We start from the raw sequence: 12,257 nt of genomic DNA, 5'->3' as shown, positions 1-12,257 counted from the left end.
CCGAAGCCTCCCACCACAGCGCCCCCTGCCCCCGCCCGCCGGCACTGCCGCCGCCGGGCCCTGACGACGCTAGTCGGAACACTGACGTTTCTCAAGCGCCTCCCGCACGCCAGCCACACTCTCCTAAGCGCTGAGGCAATCGTGAGCATAGTGGTGCTACTTGTTAGACTACTCCCAGGTGCCAGGCACTCTCCTAAGCGCGGAGGTAATAATAATGATCATAATTGTGCTTTCTGTTAAGCGCTTACTATGTGTCAGGCACTCTCCTAATGGCTGAGGTAATGATAATTACAATGGTGGTATATTCGTTCAGCACTTACTAGGTTCCAGGCACTGTACTAAGCACTGGGGTGCATACAGGCAAATCGCGTTGGACACAGACCCCGGTCCCACGTGGGACTCACAGTCGCAATCCCCATTTTACAGATGAGGGAACTGAGGCCCCGAGAAGTGAAGTGACTGGCCCAAGGTCACCCAGCAGACGAGTGGCAGAGCTGGATTAGAACCTGTGACCTTCTGACTCCCAGACCCATGCTCTATCCACTACATCATGTTGTGTGACCAGTTATTCAATCATTCATTCATATATCCTGCTCACTCTACTTGTAAATGCTGTACCAGACTTAGAAGGCAAGCAGGGAATCTGCCCACTTTTTTTTTTTAATTGGGTTTGTTGGGCATGTACTATATACCAGGCACTATACTACACGCTGGGGTAGATACAAGCTGATGGGGTTGATCGCAGTCCCTGTCCCACATGGGACTCATAGTCTTAATCTCCATTTTACAGAGGAGGGAGCTGAGGCCCAGGGAAGAGGCGTGCCCGAGGTCACACAGTAGGCAGAGCCGGGATTAGAATTTAGGCCCTTCTGACTCTCAGGCCTGTGCTCTCACCGTTAGGCCACGCTGCTTCTCCTCACTTGTTTTGTAGATTCCATGGCTTGCAGTGGGCACTCAACACACTACCTGTTGTGTGACCTTGGGCAAGTCACTGTACTTCTCTGTGCCTCAGTTCCCTCATCGGTAAAATGGGGATTAAGACTGTGAGCCTTATGTGGGACAGGGACTGTATCCAACCTGATTGCACTCTATCTATGCCAGCACTTAGAACAGTGCCTGGCACATGGTAAGTGCTTAACAAATACCATAATTATTATTACTGTACCGATTAGACCGTAAGCCCGTCAAACGGCAGGGACTGTCTCTATCTGTTGCCGACTTGTTCATTCCAAGCGCTTAGTACAGTGCTCTGCACATAGTAAGCGCTCAATAAATACTATTGAATGAATACCAATTGGGCTGATACACTGGGGAGAGGCTTTCTGGGGGGGGACAGCAGCATAACCTTTCATTCATTCATTCATTCAACAGTATTTATTGAGCACTTACTATGTGCAGAGCACTGTACTAAGCGCTTGGAATGAACAAGTCGGCAACAGATAGAGACAGTCCCTGCCGTTTGACGGGCTTACGGTCTAATCGGGGGAGACAGACAAGAACAGTGGCAATAAATAGAGTCAAGGGGAAGAACATCTCGTGAAAACAATGGCAACTAAATAGAATCAAGGCGATGTACAATTCATTAACAAAATAAATAGGGTAATGAAAATATATACAGTTGAGCGGACGAGTACGGTGCTGAGGGGATGGCAAGCGAGGGGGAGGAGCAGAGGGAAATGGGGGGAAGAGAGGGTTAAGCTGCGGAGAGGTGAAGGGGGGGTGGTAGAGGGAGTAGAGGGAGAAGGGGAGCTCAGTCTGGGAGCTCCCCCCTCAGCCCCTCAACAGGGTAACCAAAGCCACTTGTCCCTGTGGGTGTTTTGAGTTGGGGGGTGGATGGGAAGTCTGGACTCTAGCCTCAGTAGGGTCTAGGTGGGAGACCAACCCAGCTAGGTGTCGTTAGCTCTGGAATAAACAGTCTGATTTTTTGTTTTTATGGTATTTGTTGAGTCCTTATTACGTACCAGGCACTGTACGAAGCGCCGGGGTAGACACAAGCTAATCGGGCAGGACCCACTCCGTGTCGCACGCGGAGCTCACGGTATTAATCCGTCTTTTACAGTTGAGGGAACTGAGGCACAGAGAAGTTGAGAGACTTGCCCGAGGTTACACAGCAGACGGGTGTCGGGGCCAGGAGTAGAACCGGGTCCTTGTGACTGGCGGGCCGGGGCTCCATCCATTAGGCTAGGCTGGCTCCCGCCGAAAGTCCGGCTGCAGGCCTGAAAGCCAAGGCCGGCCCATCGCGGCCACCCCCTGGGGCGGGGGAGGGGACCCAGGCAGGTCTGTCTGAGGTCAGGAAGGAATTCCCTCCCTCAGGAAAGTGGGCAGGGTCTGGGCAGCGGGCCAGCCCGGGTTCTGGGCCATCTGCTCAGCTGTTGCTTTCCCCTGCTCCCAAGGAGGCAGCGGTGAGGGCGGCCGGATCTTCCCACAGCTGGGACGGACCCTCTCTCGGCCTCCGAACGGAGGCCAAAGGTGAGCGAGGGGTCACCCGGGGCCCTCCCTGGCACTGCCCCAAATCCCACACCCACGTCTGCGGGAGGAGGCCCGCTTCCCCCTGGGCCCAGCCCGGCCTAGAGAGCCGGCGACGACGGGAGGATTAAGGCCAGAGGGAGGGGAGGAGGGAGAGAGGGGAAGTGGGGGAAGGGGAGCGGGACGGGTGAGACCGTCTGCCAACTCCAAGGAGGATCCAGGCAGGACACAGCGCTGAGCCAAGGAGAAGCCACGACGGCTTGGCACGGGGCAGAGGACTCCCCTGCTCCGTGCCCATATTTCTCTCAGCTCTGGACGCCAAAGCAAACACGCTCGGCTGGGCTGATGCCGCTCCCTCCCCGGGCCAAGTGCAGGGGCTGGCCGTGCTGACCAGAAACCCCGGGCGGCGGGGGCCGTTCCGCTGATCACCCCGGAGGAACGGAGCGGAGGTGGAGCAGCCAATGGAGGGTCAGCACGGACACTTATTATACTTGCTCTCCCTGCCTGTAATTTATTTTAATGTCTCCATTAAACTGTAAGCTTCTTGGGGGCAGGGAATCATCATCATCATCATCATGGTATTTGTTAAAGCGCTACTATGTGCCAAGCACTGTTCTAAGCGCAAGAATAGATACGAGGTTATCAGCTTGTCCCACGTGGGGCTCACAGTTTTAATCCCCATTTCACAGATGAGGGAACTGAGGCACAGAGAAGTGAAGTGACTTCCCCAAAGTCACGCAGCTGACAAGCGGCGGAGCCGGGATTAGGACCCACAACCTCTGACTCCCAGGCCCGGGCTCTTTCCACTAATGGTTGGATTTGTTAGGCACTTATTATGTGTTAAGCACTGTTCTAAGTGCTGGGGTAGATACAAGGTAATCAGGTTGGACACAGCCCGTTTCACCTGAAGCTCAGTCTTGCTTGTATCCATTCCAGCGATTACAAGAGTGTGTGGCACATAGTAAACATGTGCCATACATGTGCCAAACAAGTACCATAAATATTATTGTTATTATTATTATTGTTAATCCCCATTTTACTGAGGAGGTAACTGAGGCCCAGCAAAGGGAAGTGATTTGCCCACACAGCAGACAAGAGGAGGAGCCAGGATGAGAACCCACGACCTTCTGACTCCCAGGCCTGCACTCTAGCCACTAGGCCTCTGTTGGATCGTAGCCTCCCAAGCGCTTAGTACAGCGCTCTGCCCATGTAAGCGTTCAATAAATACCACTGGTTGATTGGGTCTCACCATATCTCACCCTCGGGGAGGGTCCCCCGGCTCTAGATGGTAAGGTCATCGCGGGCACGGAATGTGTCTGTTTACTGTTCTGTTGTCCTCTCCCAAGTGCTTAGTACAGTGCTCCGCACACAGTAAGCGCTCAATAAATCCCACACTGTCTGCCTGACTGTCCCCAGCGTCTCGGTCCTTCCCCCAGGTCTTGACCAGCCATCTCCAGGATGTCCGGTCCCGGGTGGGGGGTGGCTCGTCTCCGGGTTCCAGGCCTCCCGGCCGTCCGGCCGGCCCAGCCCCCGGGACGGACGATCCTCCGTGTCACGTCCACGGCAGGAAGTTGCAGTGAAGGAGCAGCCCGAGGGCCCAGTAGGTCAGGAAGTAGCCCAGGACGACCCGGGCGACGGTGGGGCAGGCCCCCCAGTTCCACAGGAGCTCCAGGACGGGGTTGCCGGGCCGGCCGGTCTGAGCCTCGGGCTCTCGCGGCCGGCTCCCGCCACGGCTCAGGGACTCCTCCAGCAAATGGGCTGCAAACCAGTACAGAACCGGCGAGGAAGAAGCCAGGAACCTAGTGAGGACCTGGAAGCCACAGGTAGAAAAAGAGACAAGGGGTGTCTGGTCAGGTGACCTTGCAGACATTCCAAGCGCTTAGTACTGTGCTCTGCACATAGTAAGCGCTCAATAAATACTATTGAATGAATGAATGAATGAATGAATGAACTGAGTCAGTCAGTCCTATTTATTGAGTGCTTCCTGGGTGCAGAGCACCGTATGAAGCGCTTGGGAGAGTACAAAAGAAACGATAGAACAGTCACATTCCCTGCCCTCAATGAGCTTACCATCTAGAGGGGGACACAGATATTAACAGAAATACAGAAATGACAGATAGGAACTGTGGGGCTGGGAGGAGGGGATGAATAAAGGGAGTAAGTCAGAGCGATGCAGAAGGGAGTGGGAGAAGAGGAAAGAAGGATTTAGTCAGGAAAGGCCTCTTGGAGGAGACGGGCCTTCCATAAGGCTTTGAAGGCGGGCGGAGGGAGTGACTGTCTGTCGGATATGAGGAGGGAGGACGCAGAGGCGGGATGAGGCTGAGGGGTCGGCAGCGGCGAGGTGGACAAGATCCAGGTACAGTGAGAGGGTTGGCATTAGTGAAGTGTGCGGGCTGGGGTGTGTGTTAGGAGAGTAGCGAGGTGAGGTAGGAGGAGAGGCTTGGGAGAGGGGAAAGATGGGGGACATGAGACAAGTCGCCTCCAGGCCCGGCGGTGAGGTTAGCTCTGAGCCGAGGTCCAGGCTGGGAAAGGCACTTTCCTGGCCAAGACAGCGCCCGGGGCTGGCGGTCAGCTTCATGGACATGCGGGACTCCGGCCAGGCCGGTCTCGGTGTCACGAATAAACACGGTTTCAGCCCAGTGACCGTGTTAATTGGCCGGCGGCTTCCAAACACTCCACAGGGCCCCAGCCCTGACCTCTCTCCTTCTTGGCAGTCTCGCCTGTCCTCCTGCCTTCGGGAAATCTCTACCTGGGTGTCCCAGCAACTCTTCCAACTCAACATGTCCAAAAGAGAACTCCTCTTCCCACCCAAACCCCGTCCTCCCCCTGACCTCCCACCCTTCACATACGAGAGAGAAGCAGCATGGCGTAGTGGCTAGAGCACGGGCCTCGGAGTCAGAAGGCCCTGGGTTCTAATCCCGGCTCCGCTACCCTGCCGTGTGACCTTGGGTGAGTCAATTCACTTCTCTGGGCCTCGGCCACCTCATCTGTTAAATGGGGATTGAGACTGTGGGCCCCGTATGGGACAGGGCCTGTGTCCAACCCGACTTCCTTGTACCTACCCCAGGGCTTAATACAGTGCCTGGCACACAGTAAAGCGCTTAACAAATACCACAGTCATCACAACGGACCACCATTCTCCCACCACTTCAAAGTCTCATTAAAATCACACCTCTTCTAAGAGGGCTTTTCCAAGTCCTCATTTTCCTCACCTGCCCTCACCTCTGCGTTGCTTATACACTCAGACTGTACCCTCAACGCACTTGATCTCCACCCCACCGCTAGCCCTTATGCCAATTCCCCCTTCCTGAAATTTATGGCTCCCTCCCCTTCTGGCCTCTAAGTTCTACCAACTCTACTGTAGTGTATTTTCCCAATAGCTTAACATGATGCTATATCCCCAGTTAGTGCTCAATAAATAGACCTGATTGATTGACTGGGGGCTCTGGGGAGGTTGGGAGGCCAGGAAGAGCAAACTCCAGCTCCTGCAGTTAGTACTAAGCGCTTAGTACAGTGCTCTGCACATAGTAAATGCTTAATAAATAGGAATGAATGAAGTTCAATCCTCACCCTCGAGAAGGAGTTGTGAACCAACGCTCTGGCCAGCAGGTCCCTACACCCCCCTCAGGCCCTCCATCCTGGTGGTCGGGGTCCAGGCGGGGGTCTCAAACCCCTCTCATATATACACTCTGCAACCCCCTAGCCAAGAGCCCGGGTGGTTCTAGAACGGAGGGAGACGGGGGTCCGGGCTTCACCTTCCCCCTCCCAGCCTCCGACCTGTCCCCCTGCCCCCACCCCTTCCCCTCCCACCCAGCTCCTCACCTGCACGTGCATACAGAGGACTCCAAACAGCAGCAGGGCGGTGGCGTGGACCACGTACACGAAGACCCGAGGGCCGAGGAAGCCGTCCCCGGGCTTGCCCGCCCCAGCATGGGACCTGGCTTCCACCAGCCCCAGCCGAAGGCAGTGGCGGGGATTGGCGGCCACGTACGTCCAGGCCGCCCAGGCGCCCAGCGCCGCCACCGGGGCCGCCAGGAGGAAATTGGGCGCCTGCTTGAGCTCAAAGTAGCGCAGGAAGCCCACGTTCCAGTAGGCGTCCTGGACGTAGCCGTAGGCCAAGGGCAGCGGCCAGGAGCACCAGGGTGGCGCCTCCCCGCCCACCACTCGGTAGCCCCGTTCCGCTGCCAGCCGCTGCAGGGGCCCCGGCACGGGCCGAACCGGGCCGGGCCGGCAGAACCGGCTGTAGGCGTAGGCCTGGAACAGGGCGAAGGGCAGACCGACCGCAGCCACTCCCGAGAGCGAGGCGGCGGCCAGCCGCAGGATCCGGGCTGCAGGCCGCGGGCCTCCCCTCAGCAGGCCCCGGGCCAGGTGGTGCAGGAGGAAGCCCGCGCCCAGCAGCCCGTTGGATCGCACGGCGGCGGCCAGGGCGAAAAGGAGCCCGGCGGCCCGGGCCCGCCCGCTTTCCAGCCGCTCCATGGCGCTGAACGTGGCCAGCGCGAACAGGCTCTCCGAGTAGGCGGCGGCCAGGAAGACGCTCGCGGGGCTGAGGGAGAAGAGCAGGGCGGCCAGAAAGGCGGGGCGGCGGCGGGCCAGCACGCGGCAGCCCAGTTGGTACAGTGCCCCCGCGGCCAGCGCCGACGCCAGGGCGTTGAGCAGCACCCCCGCCAGCAGCAGGCGGCTCCGGAGGCCCAGCAGCGGGCTCAGCGGCCACAGCGCCAGCTCGGCCCCCGCCCGCAGGGCCAGCGGGAAGCCGGGGAAGAAGGCCAGGCTGGGCTCCAACAGGTAGCCGTGCTCGGCCACGAACAGGAAGTATTCGGCGTCCCAGCGCCCCAGCCCGCCCAGCAGCCGGTCCAGCAGCCGGTCCCCGGGGCCGGGGGTGTCCAGGCGGGGTGGGGAGAAGGCGTCCGCGGCGTGGTCCGGGATCAGGGCGTTGGACAGCGCCTGGGGGCGGAGAGGGTTGGCGGCTGACCCGGGGGCACCGAGACCCGAGGATGGAGCCGGAGGCGGGGGAGAGGGGCTCCCGGCTCGCCCGCCGGAAGGGGACGGGACCCGCCCCCGAATCGGACCCTCGGGATGTGCTCGTCCCCCCGTCTGACCCCGTCCGAGGGCCGGAGCCGAGCCTGGGGGTGACCGGGGGCTGCCTGTCTACACGAGGGCCCTTGGGATCCCCTCACCCTGACTTCCCCAACATGGAGGCAGAGAGAGAAGGTGAAGGGGCAGGGGGCCACGTCACCGATCCTTCTCACCTGAAGCACGAGAGTCAGGGCCCGCCAGGCCACGGCAAACCTGACCACCTCCCAGCGGTACGGGTCACCCGCCTGCATCCTCGCCCCGTGGCCACTCGCCGCCTGCCAGGACCAGGGTCTCTCTGGCTTCTGGGCTCTGGAGGCACAAGCAGGAGAAGACAGTCAGGACTAGCTCTGCGCAGCCGGCCGGAGGCCTGGGCTCCCGGCCTACACCTCACCTCATGGGGCTCCCGGTCTATACCGCACCTCCTGAGGCTTCTGCTCTACACTGCAACTCCCGGGATTCCTGGTCTGCACTGCAACTCCCAAGGACCTGGAGTTGCCAGTCTACACTACACCTCCCAGGGCCTGGCCCTGGTCTACACTGCGTTCTCCCAGGGGCCGTGGCCTGACAACCTTTCTGCCAAACAGCCCTCATCACTGTAGTCACCACCACCACCCTCCCCAACTCGCAAGGCCCTAACTGGAGCATTTTCCTCCACCTCCACCCTCAGTCAAGCCCCATATTCAGTCTGTCGCCAAATCCAGCCCGTCCGCCCTTCCTTCCCGTCTCCAGAATCCAACTCGTCCTCTCCATCCAGTCGGCCACCGTGCGGGGACAGGCACTTAGTGTTAACCTGACTCGGCTACTTCTCAGCTCCCCCTCCCAATAGCAATGACCCTTCCCTTTGCTCTACCCTGTCTCCGCCCCACAGCACTTGGGTATATATGTACATATCTATAATTCTTATTTATATTGATGCCTGGTTACTTGTTTCGATTTCTCACCTCCTCCAAGAGGCCTTCCCAGACTAAGCCCTTTTCCTCTGCCACCCCCTCCCCTGCCCATTGCACCGACCCGCTCCCTTTGCTCTACCCCCCGGCCCCATGGCAGTCGTGTATATATGTATCATTAGAATTCTCTTTATTTTTACTAATGATGAGTACATATCTATAATTCTATTTATTTGTAACGATGCTGCTGATGCTTGATAACTGGTTTTGATGTCTGTCTCCCCCCCTTCTAGACTGTGAGCCCGTGGTGGGCAGGGATTATAACGATGCAATTTCTTAAGCGCTTACTATGTACCGGGTACTGTTCTAAGCGTTGGGGTAGATACAAGCTTCTCAGGTTGCCCCACGTGGGGCTCACCGTCTTAACCCCCATTTTCCAGACGAGGGAACCGAGGCACAGAGAAGTAACTTGCCCAAAGTCCCACCGCTGACAAGCTCTGCCTCCCAAGCCCGTGCATCTTCCACTAAGCCCCGCTGCTTCTCTGGGATTGCCTCTCTTCGTTGCTGTATTCTCCTCGCTCAAGCGCTCAGTCCAGTGCTCTGCACGCAGGGAGCGCACGGGAAATACGACCGAATGAATGAAGGAGTCAATCGGAGGGTACCGTCGGCTCTTGATTCCTGGAAAGACACTGGCTCCCCCCGTCCTGTCCCGCTTTGGAGGTCACGGGAAGAACGGGGTGACCGATGTCCTGGAAACCCATGGCAACCCCGGCCCGGGGCCAGCGGGCGCCGTTCCACCGTCCCGGCACCAGGGGGCGCCCCCGGCCTTCGCCGCCACCGGGGCCCAAAAGGCAGAACGGGGATATTGAGAATAATAATTAATAATAATAAATAATAATAATGTGAGTATTTCTTAAGCGCCTACTATGTGCAGAGCACTGTCCTAAGCGCTGGGGGAGATACAGGGTCATCAGGTTGTCCCACGTGAGGCTCACAGTCTTCAACCCCATTTTCCAAATGAGGTCACTGAGGCCCAGAGAAGTGACTTGCCCACAGTCACACAGCTGACAAGTGGCGGATCAGGGATTCGAACCCATGACCTCTGACTCCCGAGCCCGTGCTCCTTCCACCGAGCCAAGCTGCTTCTCTAATAATAAGCATGGCATTTGTTAAGCGCTTACTCTATGCCAAGCACTGTTCTAAGCACTAGGGAGGAATACAAGGTAATTAGGTTGCCCCACGTGGGGTTTACAGTCTTCATCATGGGATTTATTACCCTATTTATTTCATTAATGAGGTGCAGATCTCCATGATTCTATTTATCTTGATGATGTTGTTTTGTTCTGTTTTACTTTGCTGTCTCCGTTTGGATGTGAGCCCGTTATTGGGCAGGGATTGCCTCTTATCTGTTGCCAAATTGTATATTCCAAGCGCTTAGTACAGTGCTCTGCACATAGTAAGCGCTCAATAAATTCTACTGAATGAACATCTGTTGCTGAATTGTACATTCCAAGTGCTAAGTACAGTGCTCTCCACGTAGTATAAGCGCTCAATAAATACTATTGAATGAATGAATGAATGAATGAATGAATGATGAAGACTGTGAGCCCCACGTGGGACAACCTGATCGCCTCATATAATAATGATGGCATTTATATCCTCCCCAGCGCTTAGAACGGTGCTTGGCACGTAGTAAGCGCTTTAACAAACGGCATCATTATTCTCCCCGTGTTCCAGATGAGGTAACTGAGGCCCAGAGAATAATAATGATGGCATTTGTTAAGTGCTTACTATGTGCCAAGCACCGTTCTAAGCGCTGGAGAGGATGAGTTTGTCCCACGTGGGGCTCACAGTCTTGATCCCCATTTTACAGATGAGGTCACTGAGGCCCAGAGAAGTGACGTGACTTGTCCAAGGTCACACAGCTGACAAGTGGCGGAGCTGAGATTTGAACCCATGACCTCTGACTTCCAAGCCCGGGCTCTTTCCACTGAGCCACGCTGCTTCTCCATAAATGCTTTTACTTCCTTCCCTGAAACCCTAGGAATCGGGGACGGGCCTCTCAGGACGGGCCGGGGAAGCTCCCTCGAGCAGAAAACGACCTCTCCTTCTCTGTCGATTAGACTGGAAGCCCGTCAATGGGCAGGGACTGTATCTGTTGCCGATCTGTACCTTCCAAGCGCTTAGTACAGTGCTCTGCACATAGTAAGCGCTCAATAAATGCTATTGAATGTTTCCTTCCAACCTTCCCCTTCCTTTCCTCCCGGGCTCTAGCCAGAGCCCGACGTCGGGTAGGGATTGTCTCTGCTGCCGAATTGTGCTTCCCAAGCGCTCAGTACAGCTCTCTGCACACGGTAGGCGCTCAATAAATACGACTGAATGAACGAATGGAGGGAAGTGGAGCAGATAAAAGCACTTTACCGGGCTGGCTCGCTCTCTCCCCTTGGATGCCCGCTTCTCCCCTCGCCCCAATCCGGCGAGCTCGTCGCTCGGTGGCCGCAGGCGGGGACCTGGTCCGTCGGAAAGCAAGAGAGGGAGAAAAGGCCAACAAAAATGGGTGCCGTCCTAGCTTTGGACACCCCCACAACTCCCTACGTCGGGGGGCTTTGGGGGGACAGGCATGGAGGGCTGATTTAATAACCACGGGGGGGAAGGACTGGTTTGGGGGCCCTCTGCCTGGCCGTCTCCATCCCCCCTGGGGGAGCAGACCAGGGCTCGGGGGGAGGTGTGGGCCGTGCGTTTTGGGAAGGCCCGGTGGTAAGGATCTCCTTGCAGGAGGCGCCGGGCCACACGGTGAGGGGGAAAGGCAGGGGACTGTGAGGCGGGCCCAGGCGGGGGGCAGTTAATGGAGGCGAGGAGCCCTCCTGACCCTGCCTCCCTCCCCTCCCCCCCCCCACTTCCGCCCCGACCCCCAGCACCTCCATCCGGGACTTCGGAGCGGCCGCGCATGCGCCCCGGCGGAGCCGAAGTCGGCCCCGCCCTCCCCCCCGCCTCCCGCCGGCCGCCATGTTCGCGGCGGGAAGGAGAAGCTGAGGGAGGCGGCGGACGCCTCAGGGGTCGGGGCCGTCCTGCCACCCCCTCCCCGCCTCCCACCGCCCCACACCCGCGCCTCATTCCTCCTCGGGGGGGCCGTCGTTTAGGCCCGAGTCTCCCACGTGACCCCTGAGGCGACTGCCCGGTCGCCCTTTGACCCGGAAGTTGTTCGCTCTGAGGAGAAGGGGGTCGGAAACCCTGCCTCCCTGGGAGTGGCCCCCTGTCCCTCCCCCCGACCGGCAAAGTTGCCGGCTGGACTTAATAATAATAAACACAATAATAATAATCACGGTATTAAACGCTTACTGTGGGCCAAGCACTGTTCTAATCCCTGGGGTGGATCCAAGGTCATCAGGTCGTCCCACGTGGGGCTCCCAAGCTTCACCCCCATTTTACAGAGGAGGGAATAATAATAATAATAACGTTGGTATTTGTTAAGCGCTTACTGTGTGCAGAGCACTGTCCCACTTGAGGCTCGCAGTCTTCATCCCCATTTTACAGATGAGGTAACTGACCAGTGAAGTGACCCGCCCACAGTCACACAGCTAAGTGGCGGAGCTGGGATTCGAACCCATGACCTCTGACTCCCAACCCCGGGCTCCTTCCACTGAGGCATGCTGAGGCCCAGAGAAGTGACTTGCCCAAGGTCGCACAGCCGAGAAGTGGTGGAGCTGGAATTAGAACCCAAGACCTTTTAACTCCCAGGCCTCGTGCTCTATCCACCGTGCCATGCTGCTTCTATTAGGGGATTATTCTATTGGGGACTAAGACTGTGAGCCTCAAGTGGAACAATCTGAT

At 57.5% G+C, this 12,257-nt stretch overlaps 1 protein-coding gene across 1 annotated transcript; it reads right to left on the bottom strand.

Annotated features, from left to right (window-relative positions):
* Positions 1-3,632: 3,632 nt before the first annotated feature.
* PIGV (phosphatidylinositol glycan anchor biosynthesis class V) lies at positions 3,633-11,281 on the bottom strand. Its single transcript, XM_029080853.2, has 4 exons — positions 10,848-11,281; positions 7,713-7,848; positions 6,289-7,407; positions 3,633-4,276 (listed from the first exon to the last, which is right to left on the bottom strand). The coding sequence occupies exons 2-4, from the start codon at positions 7,788-7,790 to the stop codon at positions 4,019-4,021; spliced, it is 1,455 nt and encodes a 484-aa protein (XP_028936686.2). The 5' UTR covers positions 7,791-7,848; positions 10,848-11,281; the 3' UTR covers positions 3,633-4,018.
* Between the last annotated feature and the right edge of the window lie 976 nt (positions 11,282-12,257).

This window comes from Ornithorhynchus anatinus, chromosome 16 (genome assembly GCF_004115215.2).
Source record: "Ornithorhynchus anatinus isolate Pmale09 chromosome 16, mOrnAna1.pri.v4, whole genome shotgun sequence".
In the NCBI taxonomy this organism is placed as follows: Eukaryota; Metazoa; Chordata; class Mammalia; order Monotremata; family Ornithorhynchidae; genus Ornithorhynchus; species Ornithorhynchus anatinus.
The sequence above is the reverse complement of the archived record's forward strand: the minus strand, read 5'-3'. Positions and strand labels throughout refer to the sequence as shown.

Bases quoted from the DNA above. Each gene is read 5' to 3' on its own strand.
- PIGV (XM_029080853.2), bottom strand. From the start codon at position 7,790: ATGCAGGCGGGTGACCCGTACCGCTGGGAGGTGGTCAGGTTTGCCGTG. The intron at 7,408-7,712 runs GTGAGAAGGATC...CTCCGCCCCCAG, and splicing joins CCCTGACTCTCGTGCTTCAG to GCGCTGTCCAACGCCCTGAT. The intron at 4,277-6,288 runs GTGAGGAGCTGG...TGTGGCTTCCAG, and splicing joins TCCTCTGTATGCACGTGCAG to GTCCTCACTAGGTTCCTGGC.